This window comes from Botrytis fragariae, assembly GCF_013461495.1.
Source record: "Botrytis fragariae strain BVB16 chromosome Unknown tig00000045, whole genome shotgun sequence".
NCBI lineage: Eukaryota > Fungi > Ascomycota > Leotiomycetes > Helotiales > Sclerotiniaceae > Botrytis > Botrytis fragariae.
The window spans coordinates 128,686-149,585 of record NW_023500991.1 but is presented as its reverse complement, the minus strand read 5'-3'; the positions used below and the strand labels follow the sequence as shown (position 1 = coordinate 149,585).

At 41.6% G+C, this 20,900-nt stretch overlaps 4 protein-coding genes across 4 annotated transcripts; 1 reads left to right on the top strand and 3 right to left on the bottom strand.

The window, feature by feature from the left end:
* Positions 1–1,205: 1,205 nt before the first annotated feature.
* Positions 1,206–2,387, bottom strand: Bfra_003266 (uncharacterized protein; the record flags this gene model as incomplete). Its single annotated transcript, XM_037333676.1, has 2 exons — positions 1,206–2,263; positions 2,312–2,387. 2 exons carry the CDS (start codon positions 2,385–2,387, stop codon positions 1,206–1,208), a joined length of 1,134 nt encoding a protein of 377 aa, XP_037193763.1.
* A 1,288-nt stretch (positions 2,388–3,675) lies between these two features.
* On the bottom strand, positions 3,676–6,309 carry Bfra_003265 (uncharacterized protein; the record flags this gene model as incomplete). Its single annotated transcript, XM_037333675.1, has 5 exons — positions 3,676–3,962; positions 3,998–4,982; positions 5,046–5,189; positions 5,273–5,704; positions 5,788–6,309. The coding sequence occupies 5 exons, from the start codon at positions 6,307–6,309 to the stop codon at positions 3,676–3,678; spliced, it is 2,370 nt and encodes a 789-aa protein (XP_037193762.1).
* A 5,297-nt stretch (positions 6,310–11,606) lies between these two features.
* Bfra_003264 (putative atp dependent rna protein) lies at positions 11,607–13,745 on the bottom strand (the record flags this gene model as incomplete). The annotated part of the gene is made up of 2 exons (XM_037333674.1): positions 11,607–13,472; positions 13,524–13,745. The coding sequence occupies 2 exons, from the start codon at positions 13,743–13,745 to the stop codon at positions 11,607–11,609; spliced, it is 2,088 nt and encodes a 695-aa protein (XP_037193761.1).
* A 3,565-nt stretch (positions 13,746–17,310) lies between these two features.
* Positions 17,311–19,618, top strand: Bfra_003263 (uncharacterized protein; the record flags this gene model as incomplete). The annotated part of the gene is made up of 3 exons (XM_037333673.1): positions 17,311–17,567; positions 17,632–19,302; positions 19,369–19,618. 3 exons carry the CDS (start codon positions 17,311–17,313, stop codon positions 19,616–19,618), a joined length of 2,178 nt encoding a protein of 725 aa, XP_037193760.1.
* Positions 19,619–20,900: the final 1,282 nt, after the last annotated feature.

Genomic DNA, 20,900 nt, shown 5'->3' with positions numbered 1-20,900 from the left:
AAGCTTTTATCCAACAGACATGCCACGGAAAATTGTTCAAAGCGACGCGATATCGTATATGCAACAGGCCGTTCGATTGTGGATGCGAAATAACACTCTATCAATGCGATTCGATTCAGCCCCGTGAATGGAGTCTCGCTGCACTTTTATCAAAAAGCTCAATTGGATGATTCGCCATACATGGTTATTGAAGCGACAATAGCTATTCGCTTTTATTCCTACCGGCGTCACAAAACAAAGAGCTCAAAGGTTCCATATCAAAATAGCTGAAGTTTCATTGGATTTTTGATTGGATATTTTAACACACATTTCACACCTGGATGAAAGGAAGTTTGGCTTATTCTTTAGTGGAAGCCAATAAAGCTATTCAAATGTAATCCTGCGCCATCATTGGTTACAAACCATAAAGCCATGCTATGCCAAAGCTTCATTCAATTACAATATGAGAGGGGCAAATCCAAAGCGGTCGCGTGCCAAATTTGGATGAATACGGTGCATGAGCTTGTCGAAGCTCCTCGTGAGATTTCTAGATTCTTTTTTCGTTCTACGTCTTATCGATGCGCATCTTAAGGAGTCAGAAGCCTGACTTGGAGTTTCACAAAACGATGTAAGGGATACGAATTATCTAAGATTACATACGTGTGGGTACTAAAATATCAGTGTTCGGCGTCAGCGGGGCTTGTGAGAAGTTGGGACTAGATTTGGGTTTTTGGTCGACTTGGCACTAAGGTCGACGCCTTCGCGGAATTCAAACACTCGTAGCTGGCGTTATTTTCTAGTAAGCGATGGCTTTCCTGGCAGGTTCGAATGCACAAATACCATTGACACGGATTTCAGCTCTTCGTTGGTATCATGAATGGCCGCATGTCAACGGATTTTCTTCGAAGCTTACAATTTGAATGAGAAAAGCCCGAAATCGATGTCATGATCTGACCTTCGTTTTTACGAGCTCTAACAATCACCAGTTATCATGACATATCAGGCGTTGGCGGTGGCTGAGCTCTGCACATCAACCACACCACTAAGTTAGCTGCATAAATTAATTATGCATGCATTACGATCTGTTGCACGAAGAGACAAACAAATTGAGGGGAATAAGCTCTAGAGATTGAAAAATGCGATACTTTAATTGGTCTAGCTGACGAAGAGATACTTTCAATTTTTGCCTCTTATCCTCCAAATCCACCATTCCTGAAATTTGACACCTAGAGTTTGCTTGCAGAGGGTCCAAATCCGTCGATCCATTCACAATCGCACTGTCCACTGGTCGCATTGTACACAGGATGTTTCTCGGCGATGCAAACGATATCGACGCACGTCTTGATAGGCTTCACGGTGTTCTTTGGTTCGAGACCTGGAATCCACTCGCATTCGCATAGACCAGTCGTTACGTTGATAGCGGGCTGCATCTCCGAAATGCAGAAGATACCGACGCACGGATCTATTGGCTCAACGGGGGGCTCAAGTCCATCGATCCATCGACAGGTGCATTTACCTGTCTTTGCATCATATACGGGATGTTTCTCAGAAATGCAGACTGTACCAGAGCAGGTCTCATCCCTGATAGGTGTTGTCGGATTGTTTGGTTCCAACCCTGGGATCCATTGACAGGAGCATGAGTTGCTTGCTGAATTGTATGTAGGCCTTTGCTCCGCAATGCAGAAAAGGTCAGGACAGTCAGGATCACATTGGCACTTCTTGGTTTCGGGGTGATACACACGATGATTTCCTTCAACACACTTGAGGAGTGGACAAGTTGGAGGAACAGGATCATCAAGTTCGCAAGTGCATTTCTTTGCGTAGGGCTTAAGAACTTTGTGGGCACCGCCGGCGCAGAATATTATGTTTGGACATACAGGAGCATTTGGCTCACAAGTACATCGCTTGGTCTCAGGATGGTATACAGGGTGAGTGGTGGATGCACACCGAATCGTTGGGCATGTGGCGGGATCGACGTCTCTAACTTCATTGCGCTCGCATTTACAGGTTGAACTTTCAGGATGCCAAACAGGGTGGGATCCAACCAAACAAGTTGTCGCAGTAAGGCAAGTAGTCTTGGTCTGGTCAGGTACGCAAGAACACGTCTCGGTCGTAGAGTTCCATAATGGATGATGTGCGGTTATGCAATTTGTTGTTGTGTAACAAATTTTCTCCCCATCATCTAGTTTGCACGAGCAAACCTTTGTTTCGGGATTCCAAGATAAGTGAGTACCAGGGACACAAAATATCTTGGGGCATCTTGCAGGACTATCCGCTCTTGCCTCTACGAAAGATTAGATGATTATTATGGAGACTCTTTGAGAGTACTTACCGACTGCGGATCCCGGAGCTGCTAGTACACCACTCAACCCTACGGCGAGAAAATACAGAAGAGATGCTGAGCGCATCTTCTCAATAGTTAAGAGAGCCAAGATTTGGAATCAGACTGGAAAGTTTTCAGATCTTGAATAGATGGGTACAAAACTATGAGTTTGAACTCTGAAATATTGGATCTTTCGACTGCATTGCCTCCTTATATAATATTTTGACCGTACCACAAAACTCACCACATTAACTTTGAGGTAGCTGATCTCAGCAACCGACATACAAATACGTCCCTCTTGGCAGCTCAAGAATGCTAAGACGCCAAGCCCGAGCTGTGCGAAATAGTGTCCATTCAATTACCCCGCATCCGCCAAGATGTAAGGGGCCAGGATATAATTCCTGTCAGGAGAGAAGTACATTCCATTATGTCACAAATCGAGAAACGGGTGATACAAAATGTAATTTGGAACCCAGGATGATACGAGGATTTGAAATCTACAGCTTGAAGAGGTTCTTTACATCGCTGTGCGTCAGTTCCCAGCAAAACTTGTGCTCCGCGATGAGGCTAGATTCTGATATGGATCGTCAGCGTAAAGAATGCTTGAGATGTCTCACCCCTTACCTCCATCTTACGATAGGTAGAGTTCAGTTTCTAGCCAAATCCTCGACCTGATGAGAATAGACTTTAGTTTCGTCCACACTGTGGCTGCTGCTCGTTTTCTGACCACTCATCTCTTCTGTTGTATAATTTTTACGTCGCACGTGTATCTTCAATGACATGATATCATGATGTTCCAATCTTTGGTCTTTTCAGCATCCATTCGATAAAGCCGTTGTCGTCTTATCGGTAAGTCATCCGGCTTGCGTCAATCTTGCATATTCGGTTAACGAAGCACGTTTTAAAATTAGGCAAAATGAGCTCGGATATGCAGCCGTGAGAATTTTTCAAGCTCAATGGCATCTCATAACGTTTCGCTATGGTTCCTCGGCCTAAGTAGCCATCGGACTAGGATTTCAAAGCTCTTTTACATGGATCGAATGGTTATCGTAATTTCTCTAAATCACAAATCTATGTACACAAATCGATTGAAAATTAGATGGGAATTCGAATGAGCCTGCCAAGCAGCAAAAGGAAAAGTTTTCTAGCATAAATCGAAGCAGTTCTTACTGGGGTGGTGGTATCCGTGTCTAGCCTTCACCCTCGTTCCCTTCTTCATGAATCGGACAGGAATTCCGTCCAGATTTTCACCTCTCATCACAATTGGAACGTCAAGTTTCAACTCCAGACAAGGAGCGGAGCGTTCCGGAAATGAAGCCTACCGAGCAACGGGTTTCTCTCCATTCCAGGCTTGGAATTAGCATTCTTTTTGTCTAAATCTCTTCCTGCGTGTACGGTGGTGCGTCTTCACCCATATCTCTCGCGATCTTTCTTTTCTTTCTCGTACTCATTGTGATCATCCCAATTCCATGCATTCCTCCATAATCTAAATCGTTCACTAAATCTTTAGCGAATTTCATCCAGTGTCCCAACAACTCAATCCATTCTCTTTTCCCTCCATCGTAGAGCCTGGTCAAATATCTGATTCTCGCAAAGTATCGTTGTGTCAATTTTTGTTGTGTATCATCCCACGCCCGGCGACCACTTGCAAAATCACAAGCTAGATCTAGTAGTCCCGCGCAAGTTATCGCATACGAGGATGTCCTGGATTCTTATGGATTTCAGAAATGGTTTCTTGGCAACTTCCAACATCTCCTGAGATGAATTCGATACCAGCTTGCGATATTATATTGATTTCTTTTTGGTCCTCAGTATCAGTCAGTTGGGTGAGTTGATCGGGGACCAAGATATACATCAAGGCCATTTCCAAATGATTCAATACAGCACTGAGGCGAATGACCGGATGGGAAAGTTCTATCTGCCATTCCAATTTAACTCTATGTATGAGTGCTCGCATTCCCCGATTGAACTTCAAAAGATCAATTCGTCTGTCTGCTGAAATTGTACGATTTAACTCGTCGATGCGTAACTGGTTTTGCATCAGGCTAATATGCTTCTCTGTTGCCTTCAATAAAATATTAAATACTTGTACTCTATTATTTTTGTCCTTTAGGGTGTTCATTTCGGTTTCTTCGATCATCATAACATATTCGTTGATACTCTGTCGTTGTTCAATCGAATCTGACCAGAAAGTTGCTCCATACTCTGCAGTCTTTATTAGTTTGCTCCCAATTCGTAAGATTTTCTTTTCTTCTGGTGTACAATTGACTGATTTTTTGAGCTGTTCTATTTCATCTACGAATGATTTGGATTCGTTTCCCAATGGTGAGACATTCACTCGCCCTGTGATATCATTTCTACCCCACACATATTCATCTTCGACTTTGATCCCGACACTAGATCTCATAGTTCGATAGTACAATATCTTATGACCATATGGCCGGACTGCATGCTCCCAAAATGACATGGACTGCACATCTTCGTAAACAGTCACTGGGATGGGGTGTAAGTATTTATGATTTGGGGGTTGTGGATCCCCATCGAGTTGGGGGTTTTCGATAGATGATGTATAGGTCAGAATCATCTCCATAGTTGGCCAAGGTGTGACTAGCCAATAGCCTAAAGGGCGATTTTTCCATATCGTACCATTGAGCATTGTTTCTATGTATCCCCCGTTAACCTGATTATAGGTCAGAATTTACTCCATAGTTTTTCAGCTTGATTATGGGGTAATCCAACCCACGGCATTCTCGTACGAGTATCCTAGCTCAGCCAAAGCTTCTTCTTCGAAATATGGTTCGATTGAGGCAGGTGGGGTCATCATTTCAACCTCTCGACTGGGATAATTTCTAACCAATTCTATAGCATGAACTAACTCATGTACTATCTATGATTCTTAGCGCTTAGTATAAAGTATTACAAACTCGTTATGACATCAGTATGCACTAGAGATTTGGAAAATGTACTTACTACAACGGCTATTCGCCACGATATTGCGTATTGTTCGGCATGGTTCAAAAATTTATCTACAATCAATGGAGTGATGAAATCAACGTTCAGCATGAGCACGATATTATAGCATGAACTTTCTTTATCGTCTCCTATATTCCGCTTATTCCAGCGAATATCTGCAAAAGCTAGCGTGTTCTGATCAGGATACATGTTCTCATCGCCGTCTACGTCAACTTCCCCTGTGTATGGATTTTTGCCCGGCTCAAAAAACGAAAACAAAATGTCATGTTTATCCAAGAGGACATCACTTAATATTTTATCACGGGCTTTCCTAGTATCTTCAATCTTATAAGCTGGATGTCGAGGAGAAAAATATTGGAGATCAGGCACATCGAGAAGATTTCTTTCGGGTGGTATGGGTTTCCGAGGGGCAAGAAGTAAAGCGTCAAACTGTCATTAAAGTCAATACTAACTCTAGTCCAATAAAGTATATGAAAATATCCATCACATATCAAGGATCATGAGTAACTCACCCAAGGTAGCATATGACTCGATAACAAATACTGATTTGCAATCGTTAGACTCGGCCGCAAGGCCTTCCATACATGTTCATTCTCCGAATTCCAACTTCCATACATCCCGCTTTCTTCTTCTCCACTCTGTCCCCAGTCATCAATAATAATCGCGTCTTTTCTTCCAAACATTCTACCTGTACTGTCCCATTGCGTCTTTCGCAGTAGAGCGAGAATAGGTACATCGGACAATGTAGATGCAGCCATTGGACGTTCAGTTATTGCATCGAGATTGAGAAGCTCACGAGTGGTGAAAGAGTGAAGACGGTTTCTTTGATGTGTCTCAATCGTATCCCAGTCGCGTGTTTGTTTGGATGGAGCTCTGGATGTTGGGGTAGTGGAAAAAGAGGGGAAGGGGGGGATTAGAGTCGGGCGTGGAGTCAGATCGCTGTGTCCGTCTGCGAAATCGTAATAGCGGAGGGCGAAGGAGGATGGTTTTGGCGGAGGATCTGAGTGCATTTTGGGGCCTGTGGTGGAGGACATTTTGTACTGAGACTGGAAATTGTAGAATTTCGGCAGTGGTGAGTTGGTCTGGCCGCAGGTATATTAGTTGAGATGAAATCTTTTACTGCATATGATTTTTGTGATCAAATCTTCTTTGTTGCCTTTGTTTGGCCCCTGTGATTTGGTTGCTGTTTCTTGTTAGATGCTTTGAACACATGCTCTACTGATGGTGTGATGCTTTCCTTTCTTTGTTCTTTCTTTCTTTCTTTCAGTTTGTCATCATAGCACCGTATGGTAACATATTGAGGCGCTCTGGATAGATGCATGGCTACGTTCGTGGTGAGTAGAATGTCCACAAAGTTTGAAAATCTCCATTTTGAATTGCGAGACACAAGAACTCTCTTCATGGACAACTTACATGAAGGAACATACCGGGATGAATTGTACAAAACATCTGGAAGGCATCTATGTGGTTCATGGTATTTAGTATGACTCGTTAGTCAAGAACAAATAAAGCATCTTGTGTCGACGCTGTCAACCTTCGATAGGAGCCTTTCGAAGAAACGATGAGAATGCGCGGAAAGTAAGAATCGGTTTAAGATCAGATTTCACAAGCTTTTCCGATATCTTTCAGGGTATCAGAAATGTTCATCTCAAGTTATAAAACTTAAAACGCATGGGTCAGAACCATGGTTGGTCTGATGACTTGTAAGCTGCGGTGATTGATTTCGAATATCAAAACTTATTGTTACAGCAAACGGTGATTGATATTTCAGGATAATGACGACAACAATCGGATATTTATCATCAAGAGACAGCGAAAGTGTGATTACAACACCACGATAGTCATTCGAATTATCGATAGCACAAGCTTCCTGAATAACAGACTCGAACACACTCCATGGGCTTCCTCTGTTATCTGAAAGAAGCCAAATGTCAAACCCTTATCGTCTTTTTTGACATCGAACTCAAAGTCTCTCGCACCTGGAAACGTGGTACCATAGCAAATATTATCTTTGAAGAATTGATTAATGCAACACTGATTGTTTAAATATGCCTCAATCATTTAGCATACCTAGTGGGCCCGATTTCATTTGTGACTAAAAAAAAAGTGAACGATGTAATATATTTCATTGAAGAAAATAGGGGTCACCGGAGGGCTATATAAGACTCTTTAAAGACGCTAGACTTAGCTCATGATCTGACTATCGGATCAAAACCCTCAGGTTTAGGGTAATTTGGACCTACCCAAATCATGTGTTCACATGGAAGAGCATTCATAGCCAGACGGTGTCTCTCGATTATGATCTTACTTCGAATGTACCAGTCTGTATCATCTACAATGTTATATGCCACTATGTCATTCGACAACAAAGAGCAAAGTCAACAGTAAGATGCTTAATACTATCGACCTATGCCTCCTATCCTCTGTGTTTTCAACAGTCAACCAATCGCACTAAACTGCGATCCTAGGCATGACAAGATTGCAGTACAATCTTGTATCTATATGACGATCTCTCGTCGATGAGAAGCCAAAGTTCTTTAATATATAAACCTATCACAATTTTGTGGTCGGCTTTAATGTAATTAACACCACCTCTTTCGCTGTCAGAGAAGAAAGACAACTATCTCCTTATTGAAGCAGAGCGACAATAAATTGAGGAAATTGACAATAGTCACAACTCTAGTCCCACTCATCTCGACTCAAAGCCTCGTAAACCAAGTTCCTGATTGTCTTTACCTTACAAGACAGAAAATATCCACCCTGAATTCATCTCCGCGGATAAAACCAGAAGCGTTTAACAGGTTGTCTCTGGAATGAAGAGGCTTACCTAATGATGAGGGAAAATATCTCAATGAATATGATCAATATTTCCATCGAGTGTGATCTGATACGAGCAATCTTCTGGGGTACCGAGTTCCACGTCTTTTTGATTCTGTGTAAAGATCACGAAAAATAGCTATGCTACTACAAAATGTATGAAAGATAAAGGGCAGAAGGAAAGCATTGAAGTCCCGGGAGTTCCTGTGTACGCCGAAACTATATAAGTTCTCGATTCATTGACCTCCTCCAGTCAAGGTAGAATAAGAATAGTTCTCTAGACTCATGCTCGCGTACAGAGCATTCTATACCCGATATCATTGCCTGCTACCACGAAGTTTATTCCTTTAACGCCCAACTGAAATGACAGCCACAAGAAATTACGAGAATTAACAACAAAATACATACAAGTCACAACTGATTAGCCTTTACCCATATCTACTCTGTTGAAGACGACTCCATCCCGACGTAGAATAACCTCCACGGAATTTTCCTTTGCTTTTCTTTTTTCCACTGCTTATTAGCTCTGTGAGCTTTTCTCCATTATGCCGGTACGAAAGAAGAAAGTGCGTAGAAGTCTATGATTCATATAGAGATCGAATCGAAACCCAAATTAAGATAGCCAGCCGAGACGATGCGAGGTGAAGGCTTATCAATAATTGATTGACTTGCTATATATTCGAAGCACGAAATTATTTTCATATTTGTGAATTTTATTTCAATGGAAGTGGATTTTATCGAACCGCAGGATCATAGTGGGGTGTACGGAGTGAGGAATGATTGAGGAGTGTATCACATAACATAACTGATATCAGAATGTACGAACGTGTAGGGGCGGGCATTGGTCGGATTTGAGAGGCAAGGCGGAACTTTGAGGTATAGATAGATCAATAAACTACTTATGAAATGTAAAGTAGAAAGAAGTGTTAAGAGTGAGTTCTGGCGAAGAAAATTGAAAGTGGAAGTACAGAATGATAACGAAGTAAAGGGAATACGAAAATGATACAATAAAATGACAACTCAAAATTCTATCAACCATTCTCCGCCTTCTGAATCTCTCTGCATTGAATCAAGAAGCATCAGTATAGATTCGAGAAAGAGTTATCTTCCAAGAACTATGGTATCTCAACCCTCAAAAGTTGATCTAATAAACTGTTTCTGGGACTGAAAAAGAAAATTTAAGACAGCATCTTGATATTTTTATAAAAATGGGATTTCAACAGGAAAAGAAGGAAGTAAGAGTCCTTGTTCACGCTTGGAAATGGTGGGGCTATGGAAAGAATAGTGGTGTAGAGGTGTGTCTGGTATTTATTGGTGGTATGCGTGGAGTGAGTAGATGGAGATTGTTCAAGAATTCGAATATTATGATTCAAAAATATTATGATTCACTCTCACTCTCACAATTTCTTTCTCGGAATATAAAAGTCCCGAAGATCTTCGGGGAGGAAACACAGACACACGAGAAAGCGTTGATACAGACCGAGAACATGGGTAGACATCGAGAATTCGACTGGGAGTAAGTTGTACCATTGAGAATGGGTTTTTGGGTAGGCAGACTATGGCAGAGTGAGGTAAATAAAGGCTGGGTAGTATTAATCATTATTCGCTTTTTCCGGAATAGTACTTGTGGAATGGGGTCTGATATCGACAAGATTAAATTTTTGCGAGTAATAGTCAAGACAATCAAAAACACTTTGACAATGAAAATCCAGATTTGCCATCAAGCTCAAACTTGTAGTATTCACCATTCAAGAAAATAAAACCTCTCTATCTCGGTGAATATCTTGGCAGACTATTTCAGCAGACCTGACTAAGACTCTCGATTCAGATACACTCTTACTCAAGGCTTCTCTTTTCAGCGATCAAACTTTGACACCACATCAAAATCTAAACCATAGGAGATATATATAGACTAGAGCGAAGAATATCTGGCGGAAAAGCCGGATATATACTTAATTCGTACGATATCCCCCTATCCTATTCTCAGATACCGCCTTCTTCTCTCCCCCTTTCCCGACTTCTCCTTCTCTTCGCTCTTCACAATACCATATAAACCTCCCCAACTCCGACTAACCCACAAATCAAACCATAAGCGCCCACGAAATAAAAACCGGCATATGTGCGATGAGAAAACTTCCACGTTGAATCTCTCTTTATCCTTGGTTTCGAATACTGCGGATGAATGTACGTAGGTATTTATTGCGGTGGAAAATTGGGGCGAAGAATGATATTGGATGGTATGGATATGTAGAAATGATAATGAAAGAATGGATGAAATTTGTAGAGGGAATGACGGCATGTATGGATGGTGATAGTGAGAGAAGTGTATACCTCATACGACACTAAGATTCTCGAGAAAAGATATAGATGTAAAATCACTAAACACAGAGTAAAGGACTGAAATAGCTTGAAATGCGATAGATTTGAGGTTCTCTTTGAGGGAGATAGAACTTTTACTCCTGAGCTAGTTCTATGGTTGCTTTCAGAGATTGTATACTAAGTTCAATGTCAAGCGTCGAAGACTTTATATAAAGACTCTATTGGAGAGAAGTCCAAGGTGCAGAGATGTATGCGGAGTGGGATATTGTTCACCCGTCTCTTTCCTTCTACTTTTTTATTCGCTTAGAATCTCTTGGGAGTTGCGATAGCAATATGTTGTATTGATCATCTATAAAATCACAATCTGTTACGCGTCCACGAAATTTTTTCTATAATGGTGAGGATGGGAAGAATAGCAGACGAGCTATGAGGGAATTCCAATTGTCAACCTCGTCGTGAGGCTTTCGGTTGAATCTAGAAGATGAATTCCGTTGAGTGTTGACAAACTTGCGTATATCTGGACCGAGATAAGACCTAATGAATAAACGACGATGGTGAGAAAATGACACTTCTGTAGTACAATGATATATAGATGAGATGGTAGCAAAGGAAAGGTCATGATGACGATTGTTGCATGATAGCGATGCTTGAAAAGTAAAGTTCACGAAAGCGACAACAGAGTAAATTGGCTTTTAATACACAAACCAGAAAAAAAACTGGTAAGAGGGAAAGATGAGCAGTGAATCAATAAAATCCCTTGATTCTTTGATCCACCTCTTTCTCTCCATTACATCGCATCTCGTCTACTCGACTCGACTACACCTCATTAAAATTCTCATTTCTCGTTTCTAATCCTTATTTTTCCAGTCTCCTTTCTATATAAAGTCCCAGGAGAACTTGTCAAAACGCCTATTATACACATTACCAGAATGTTCCACATGGAATCTCAGGAGAGCTTACTCCACCCTCCAAATTCCTTGGAAGTTCTGACATGCAGAATTGCGGGAAGCGAATGGAAGAAGGGGTGGAGAAGGGGATGAAACTGATCGACTTAGGAAAACGAAGTGATAGGGATTAAGTAACGAAAACTTGAGAAATAAGAAATACAATATGACAACGATGATAGAAGAAAGTAGCAGTAATACTCTCTCAATACTATTTTCAATTTAATGTTATCGAATATTTCAATCCCACATCATGACTTCATCTTATAAAACTCCGGCGCATACTCCACCAACCACCCCCTCTCAATCTTACTCAAATCCCTAATATAAACCTTCCCACCCACCTCCACCACCTCACTGAAAACAACCCATTCAGACTTCCGATTAAACATCAAACTACTTGGATGAGCATGAAGTATCGTTCCACCTCCCACATTTCTAAATGTTCCATCTGGTTGCATTTTTGCGGCATGAGCGAAATATCCCGTCGTGAGACATCTACGTATCTGTTCGCTTTTATCTGGACCTCCTACTGAGAGCATGTTTGGGTTTGATGATGATGAGAGAGTTTCATCTACCGAGATACCGAAACGTTCGAGGTAGCGTTTCAATTGAGCGCGAATACTGATTGCTTTTGAGAGGGCTTTGAAATTGAGATAATTGTCGTGGGCGAATCTAGGTTGTTTTTTGCCTTTGGTGATGAATGATTGGTAGATATTGAGGAGCGTAATGTGATCACCTTCTTCGACGGCGAATTTCCGTTTAGCAGTTTCCATGGCTTTCTTCTCATCGTAGTCATTGTAGAAGATATTACCTCCTACGGATGTCATAGCAGCTATTGTGAGGATTTCGGAAAGACAGTTGAAAGAACTTGCTGATAGAAGAGTTTTTGCCATCATGGGTTCAACTGCTAATTCGGCCATACGTGTGCCGAGGGGTTTGGTAAGTTTGGCGTAGGTATCTAGTGCCCCAAGGGAATAAAGAAGTTCGAGGGCACGAATAATAAGTTCGGCTGGAGGGGAAGTGAGGAATGGGAATCGGACTATATTGTCGATGCCAAGAGCTTTAAGCTGGAGTATTATGGGCGCAAGATTTGACCGTTGGATTTCGGGAACGGTTGCTTCTTCAAGGGCCTGGAAGTTTGGTTCTGTGTAGAGACGGAAGCATTTTCCGGGTTTAGTACGACCTGCTCGACCTGACCTTTGGGTTGCGGATGCTTTGGATATTGGAGTTGCTGTTAAAGTTTCGATGCCGGTTATTGGATTATAAGCTCGAAGTTTTACAAAACCACAATCTACGACGTAGATGATACCATCAATTGTAACGGACGCTTCTGCAATATTGGTGGAAAATATAACCTTTCTAGTATTTTCTTGGGCTGGTTCAAAAACAAACATTTGTTGTTCGGTAGAAAGTCCTGCATAAAGAGGAAGTGCCATAATAGCTTGTGATCTTGGATGTAAACTTAATGCACGTTCCGATATTGCTTGTATCGCTTTATCTATCTCTTCTCTTCCTGTCAAGAAAACCAAGATATCTCCATCTGGTTCCTTGGTGTGTATATCAAATACCGTATCAATAGCTTTTACCAAATAATCTTCAGCTGGATTTTCTAGGTAAAGAATATCAACAGGAAACATTCTACCTTCCAAACTAATGATTTGTCCAATTTTCCCGTCATTTTTTGGGTCACTTGCTGAAGCGCTACCTTGAGCTATCAAATCATCAAGAGTAATGGCATCGTCAACCTTAGGTTTCGTTTCCGCATCATCATCCGAGAAGAAATTTAAAAACTCTTCAGCTTGAAGAGTAGCACTACTAATAATGACTCTCAAATCATTCGAGCGTTTCTTCAAAATCTTTTTGAGAACGCCCAAGAGGATATCAGTACTCAAAGATCTCTCATGAGCTTCATCAACCATAATGACTGAATAACGTGATAATAAAGGATCTACCAAGGCTTCTCTTAAAAGAAGTCCGTCGGTCAAAAATTTGATCTTGGTAGCTGCTGATGTAACATCTTCAAATCGAATTGAATAACCAACTTCTTTACCTACTTCACATCCTACTTCTTCCGCCACTCGGATCGCTACTGTTGTTGCTGCTACTCGACGAGGCTGTAAATGTGGATTAGCTTGCGATTATCAAAGGGCTGAAGAATGTCTTACTTGAGTAACAGCAATTTGTTTTCCATCTTCACACCATCCTGCCTGTTCAAGAAACTGAGGGATCTGAGTAGTTTTTCCTGAACCAGTATGTCCAACTACAATAGTAACAGGATAAGTCTCGATAAGATACAAGAGACTTTCGCGATGTTGAGCTATTGGTAGTAAAGAGGAAGGTTTATGAAGAGCGGGAATGAATGTAGAAGATAAATCGAAGTCGGCCATATTTGTTTCATATGCCTATACTGTTTTTTGTTAACATCATATCTAGATGAACAATTTCATGTCCGAGAGAAGTGATACAAGGGTGAGGAGGATCTGAGGGGGGGAAATGGCTGGATAGATGGGACAATACGCGTATAATTTTGCAGTCACGAGTTTCTATTTTTTTGAAAGCCAAGGCGGTGAGATATCTGTTCATGCCTTATCTATCTCGTGCAAAATTAAGGCATGAATCATGGAGAATGGAATTGACCCCCTTCTCCCCCCAGTCCGGCCATCAAACACAGCTAAGAAACGGGCTCGGCATGATACGATACCAGGACGCTGTGGAACATTCCAATTCCATTCCATTCCCAATTCTACTCAATTTTACTGACGACTTGCAATATTTCTATCGAATCCGTCGATTCCTGAGGTTATATTATGCTATCCATGGATGCTATTGATCGCGCCGGCAATGATTGGCATCTCGAGCCCCTATTGAAGGATTCTCTCAGCTTGCACTGCACACCTACCTAGGCATATCCTATATTTCAATCTTTCCTCTCCAGCCGAGTCTCAGTTTGAATACTTTCAAATACCTCAAGCATCATCAGATCATTTACATCTGCTGCGCATTCGATTGAGTTGATTAAATACGCACACCAACATGTTTAATTCGATCAATATATTTCAGGATCAAATCTCATCATTCTCTATAAATTAATCGGTTGAAATGTGAGGATCATTTAATCTCGCTATCTTTATTATCAAACCAAACCATGGAACGGAACTTGGGACTTGGAAGCCACTTCTGCCACCGCGGCATCGATTAAACCCATGTTCCATAAGCCCATGCCTATCATTTATATTTCTGGTCCACTATTGGTCTTCTGTACCGTTGTGGATCTCATGTACAGTATGTGTGGGTGCGGTCTTTGAATCGGTCTGGCTCGTGCTTGTGCTTTGTGCATCGGTATCGATGTTAGCTGATGGAGAAAAGTTGGAAAAGTGTCTGGAGTTTGTAAATCTTAATTTTAAGAGAGAGAGGGAGAGAAAGAGTGGAAGAATCTATTGGATCTGCGAATCATGATAGGAGGTGGCCATTATCAAGGATATCGCAATTCTATCATGGCCAGATACTGTGCAGTCTTGTGAGATTCGCCATTCGCGAACCTTTTTGGTGGTGGACTGGATGTGGATGTGGATGTGAATGTGGTGGATGCCAGCATCAATCAATTATTGGTATCAAAGTACGAGATACGAAGGAGGGGAATTTGTCAATATCCGAAGATACGATACATAACGGTAAAGTACCACGAATACAGCACGAGGTTCATTTACCACAACTTTTGGGGCACTGCATTTATACATCCCTTGAAGATCCATGAAGATGCGGTTGAAGGATCAATTGAGTAAGAAATCATGCAATGTAAGCTTCCTCAACATTCAAAGGAGAACTATTCTTGTTTTCAGGGTGCAGATTTCAAACCCATTCAGAACTGATAGGAGTCTTCAGTAACATTTTGAGAATCCTTAGGATCTATATATTACGAGAATGGTTTCCATTGACAACAATGACAGATGATTGCGCCTCTTTCTTGACGGGGTACTTGATCTTTCTCGTTTTCGATTACAATTCAATCATCTGGATTTAGGGTTTCAAACTGGAAATACTCCGAGGAGAAGGAGGCGTGTCAGAAGATGTTGTTTTGTATAGCTGAATATACGTACGAAAAGTATAATGATTGTATCAAACATTTGACAACTATTGAGGATATGTTACAAGTAGGCATGTATGACTGATGTTGTATTCGTATCATACCTACCTACCTACAGTATCGTCTCAGGTATAGATTGTACAGGATGTAGGTAATGTAGGTATGTACAGTCAATCGTAGCACACCTAGCAAGGAGGTCAACATCAATATTTTCGATACAGAGTAGAGGCGGAGAGGAACGGGGAGAAAGAGAAGCGACAGTGACACTCTAATAAATCCATCTTTCACTGCCACCATCTCTTAACCTCTCTTTTCTCTCTTACCTCGTACCTCTTACCTCTAACGTCCCCAACTCCATCAAATAGTACTTTCACTCACTCCTCCACTCATTCATTGAAATTAGTGATTGCGTACCCTGTCCACATCTAAATGTTTAACTTTTTTAGACTCAACGTGGACTTTCTAAAAGGGTTTCAAGAGAGTTAAGACATCTGATCGAAATCGGGAATATTTCACAATTCTATTGATAGAAATAATTGTGATTTTTGTTCGGGTAACGATGGTCTAGATAGTCTACGGGGTTAAGAGAGAATAGGAGTGCAAGTAGTGTATCTTCGGTGTATTGTTGTGTCGTGATGGTGAAGATATCAATACACGTACTGGTATACGGAGTGTTCAGAGATGTGAGATGGAATAATGAGGGATTAAATCTAGATACCTACTCACCGGTACAATACTCGTTTATTCATGGGGGCAAGCCCCCAGACCCCCATAGCTCGCTGCGCTCGAAGTTTTGATGATATACTTGGTATTGTGTATTGCCTTCTTTATACTCTGATACATATCTCAATATCCCAATATCTCAACATCTCAACATCTCAATACCGTCTGCGATCTGTATTAATTCTTGTACTTCTCTCATATCGCCCATATCTTCTTTATCCCTCCACAAATCTAGGATTTATCCCCATAATTGAAATTGTGAATCCTCCACAACCAATTATCTATCAAGTTCGTCCAATCTTCATCTGATCATGCTCAGAATTATGCTAGTCCGTCCTGGGTTAGATCCATGTTAAATTAATATATAAAATCCATATTTATTCATGTTTGTCCATGTTTTAGTGGTTTCGTACCCCTGATTAAGCTACTTTGGGATTAGTCAATCATGACCCCCTGGCTCATCTCTTTAATTCTGGCCCATCTTCTAAAATCCATCCAATCTTCTATCTCTGTTCTCGCTTTCGCTCTCTTGTCATTCTCCTCCTCCTCCTCCTCCTCCATCTCTCAACCACCTTCGTTCCTTTACCTTTCTCTCCTCTTCACCTCGAAACCCTTTGACCTTTTCCTCATCCTTCTCAGACATCACCATCTTCTTGGAGGTTAATTCTCCTGCTTGCTTGCAAGCGTCACATTCCTTTTATTATAACTGCCTCCAAGAACACATTCATTCGTTGTTTACACCACCCCAATCATTCCGACCACAGTCACTCTCTCGAGGAAAAGTAAAAACATCAATCAATCCAAATTTATCTTCTCAACCTCAATAGTTCTTCATTATTTACTTTTTGACTTTACGTCAACCGTTTCGACTGTTTCATATTGACCGTCCTATACCGAAAAAAGAATTAAAGATAATTCACCAATCGATCTTCCCCGTCTGATATTCGCATTAATTTCCCATTTCACTCGCACAGCCTGCTATTTACAAAGTACCATATTCGAATCGCACCTGCCTTTGAGCGAAAAAGATACCCAAGACGACTACGATAATAGCAAACTCGTTTTATAATTTCTTAATTGATTGCACGCTTTAAATATTTCCTACGAGATCAGTCAAATTCGGTAGCACGATTACCTATGCCAATATGGCGGACCATCAAAGATTAGCAAATATCGTTAGGTTGGCACGTCGAGTACCATTAGCAGAGGCGGCTGCAGAAGATATTGGTAATATTGCATCGATATTGAAAATGTCATTACCAGATCCAGTTCTTATGGTGAGAAGTGCTACAACTTCTGCTGCCGTATCGTCAAGCACATGTGCTGCAGATGATACTTCTGCTGCTTGTGAAAAGCCAGTCGGCCCTTCTGCCTACACTTTGCCCGTTATTCTAGGTATCGTGTAAGTTTAATTTATCCAACATTTTGGTGGGTTTGTTCTGAGCTCTAATCATTGGTCGTGATAGTATTCCTGTCGGCGGCGCCATCATCTTATTCACAATTCTACAACGAAGATATATGAAGAAGGCTAGGGAAGAGGATATAAATGATCCAACCAAGAATATGGACTTTGGTATGGGTAGAATCTCAAGAACCGCTGGTGGAGAATCAGGAATCTCAAACTTCGATGACGAGAAAGGAGGTGCTGTAAGAACACGACAAATGTCCTTGGATCTGGGAGGTAAAAGTCCATACTTACTACCACCGGAACTACAAAATTCTAGGGAAAGCCTTCATTCGCTCTCAAGAACAATCCATTCAAATGAGGATCCTTATCGTCCAGTACATGAAGCTGTTGGGGGTGGCTCTATACGTTCCAAACAGGGCCGCAATGGATCTTCAATTATGACTGAATCAAGCGGTGCTCCTTCAAAAGCGTACGATGTTGGCTCGCCGGATGGACAAGGTCTCCTATCAAACGCTGCTGCAATGTCAAGAACAACTCCACCTTCAACCGGCTTTACTCCACCACCAAGATCAAACTCAATCCCACCTGCTAACATGCCAGCGGAACCAAAGCGAGTTGCTTCTCCACCACAAGATGTTGCCAGAAAAGGTCTACCAGGTAATCCACGCCCCCAAAATGGTTTCTCTACTACTATGCCCGTTCCAATGCCCTATCCGGACCGGGAATCTTATGCTGGAAACCAATATAATGCGATCAGAGATAGTAACAATTACCTAGGCTCCTTAATCATTTCTGATCCTTCCGCTACTGCTCCAACTGGTCCCGCTGAACCAAAGCCAAATACAACTCGTAAAGCACCCCCTCCAGCAATCAACACGTTACCAATGAATCCAAAACCTACTCCACAACAGCAACAAAAGCCCCGAAACTCTGAGATTAGTGATTACGGTGATGGAATCGAGGTTACACCACCATCCCCTGCTCGCGAAATCGCAAATAACAAGGCAAATCGTTACTCTATGGATGTCCCACCTGAAGAATTTGCTCAAGCTGGTTTGGGTGCTCCCGGATTTGATCCTAAAAGACTTTCCATGGGTTTCCGACCATTGCCTCCCGATGCTCCAGCTGATGCTTCAGAAGATCCTGAAACCCGTGCCAACAGAATTAGATCTTTCTATAAGGAATATTTTGATGACTCAAAGCCAGCACCACAAGGTCAATACATTGAGGATTATGATGCGAACTACCCTGGTCCAGGAGATTCTACTTATTTCGACCCAGCTACCAACAGCTTCGTTTTGCCATATGCTGAACCTATCACGCGTCGTGCTATGACACCACCTCCACGTGCACCAAGATTCCAAGGCGCGCCACCACGTTCTATGCATGGTTCAATGGGTGGTTCTTCAATGCGTGGACCTCCTAGAATGCCATTCAACGAAGGACCAAGAGCATCTTCATCTGCTTCTCAACGTGGTCCTATGCCATCTCCAAGAAAGAATTTGCCACCCCCTGAACCCCTTACTTCGTTACCTACCCCATCCAAGCTCAGGGACGATTCATTTGCTTTACTCAACACACTCGACTTTGCACCAGAATTGAATGTCCGTGATCGTGTTGCCGGTCGATCTGAAAGTCCCTTTGGTGAAAGGCGCCCATATTCACCTGCACTTCCAGCATTTGCACCAATCGTTGGAGCATATGATGAACTTGCTGCAATGCCAAGCCCGTAAGTTTTTCCCTTGGTTAATTATCTCATTTAAGAATAGAGTCATTAAACTAACATATTATACAGCCACATGCTGAGAAAATCTGGTACCTTCACATCCCTTGATTTTGCTCCTCCAAGAAGATTCAAGGATCCAGATACTATGAGTGATGCTGGTAGTATCCGAAGTAACAAGAGTGGAATCTCATCGGTTCAAGCAAATGCGATCAAAAATGGCGCTTATCGTGTCAGTAAAATTCCTCAAGATATCGTCTTTACCAAGGATGATATGGCTATGACTCTGAAACCAGAATGGGGTATGCGTCAAGGTATGTGAGGTGTAAGAGATGCAAAATTTTAGGGATGTTTACTTTGTTCTTTCTGGATTGATGCATTTGAGCGCGCATTTTTGAGGTTTACACACCTGTTAAACCCTATCAATTGTCAATATTGGGTGTCGATTTCATACTTTATTAACATGACGATGATTTACCATACGTGATTGTCAAACGATGGACATGGTTATTTGTTTTGTCGAAAGAAGTGCTGAATTGATCTTGAATTGGTCTTTTCGAATGTGGATTGTTGACAGCTGGAGAATAATGTCTTTTATTGTAATTAGATGGGGAAATTGGGATTGGAGCCGAAGGAGTTCTGTTTTGTGTTTTTATCATTCGAGAAACACATCTTAGGGATTTTTTTTGTGGCGATTTCAAGGTTTCGCGATTTGCATATAGATATTACACCACATTGAGAAATTCGGATGAGGGTGTGAAGATATGTGATGAGAGGTACGGGAGTGAGGGGAGATTGATTGACTTGGAAAAAGTGAGATGAGGTGGTATCTGGTTGTCGAGAGAGGCTCAGAGGAAGATGGTGGAATTTGAGAGAAATAGGATATGGATGTGAAAGGAATGGGGATCATGGTCGTCAATCAGTCTTTCTTGTATAAACTCAAAAAAATAAATTCATAAAATTGAAAATTCAAATCAGACACGTTTTACATTTACATTTACAATCAATTTGTGTTTTACTCGTATTAGTTTCACGTGCAATCATCTTTTAAGGGGTAGAGTGAGGTTTGTGTCTGATGTGAAGCATGAGATGATGGGCCCATAGATTGATATGGGGGTGGGTGGGTATGGATTGAGGGATAGAGACAGGTGTAAAGAAAGTGGTTGAAGAGGGGGTGGGGGATGGAGAGGCAATGGATAGAGGGGTAGCATATGGAGAGTATCCCAGTTTACCTTTTGATTGCTGGTAGTGCGTTGACTGGTGGCTTCTGGTAATGTGATGTTGTTAAAGACTAACATAGAATAGGTTCAATAGGGTGGACTTTCAAGGCAATCGCTGAAAATATCGTAATGAAGCGCCGAAAAAGACGTACATACCTAGTATATATCACATTTTCTCATAAGGCAACTTTCCTCGCGTCATCAAACAGTGGACTCGGTATGAGAACCATAGAAAGGACTGTGATATATGAGGAATCAACGACGATTTCAAGGGACCATAGACTGACAAAGATGAAAGCCATAGAGCATGAAGTTCATGACTGGAGTTTGGGAAACTAAATCATCAAGTTAAGTCACGAAGTAAGAATGGATACTTTTAAGTTC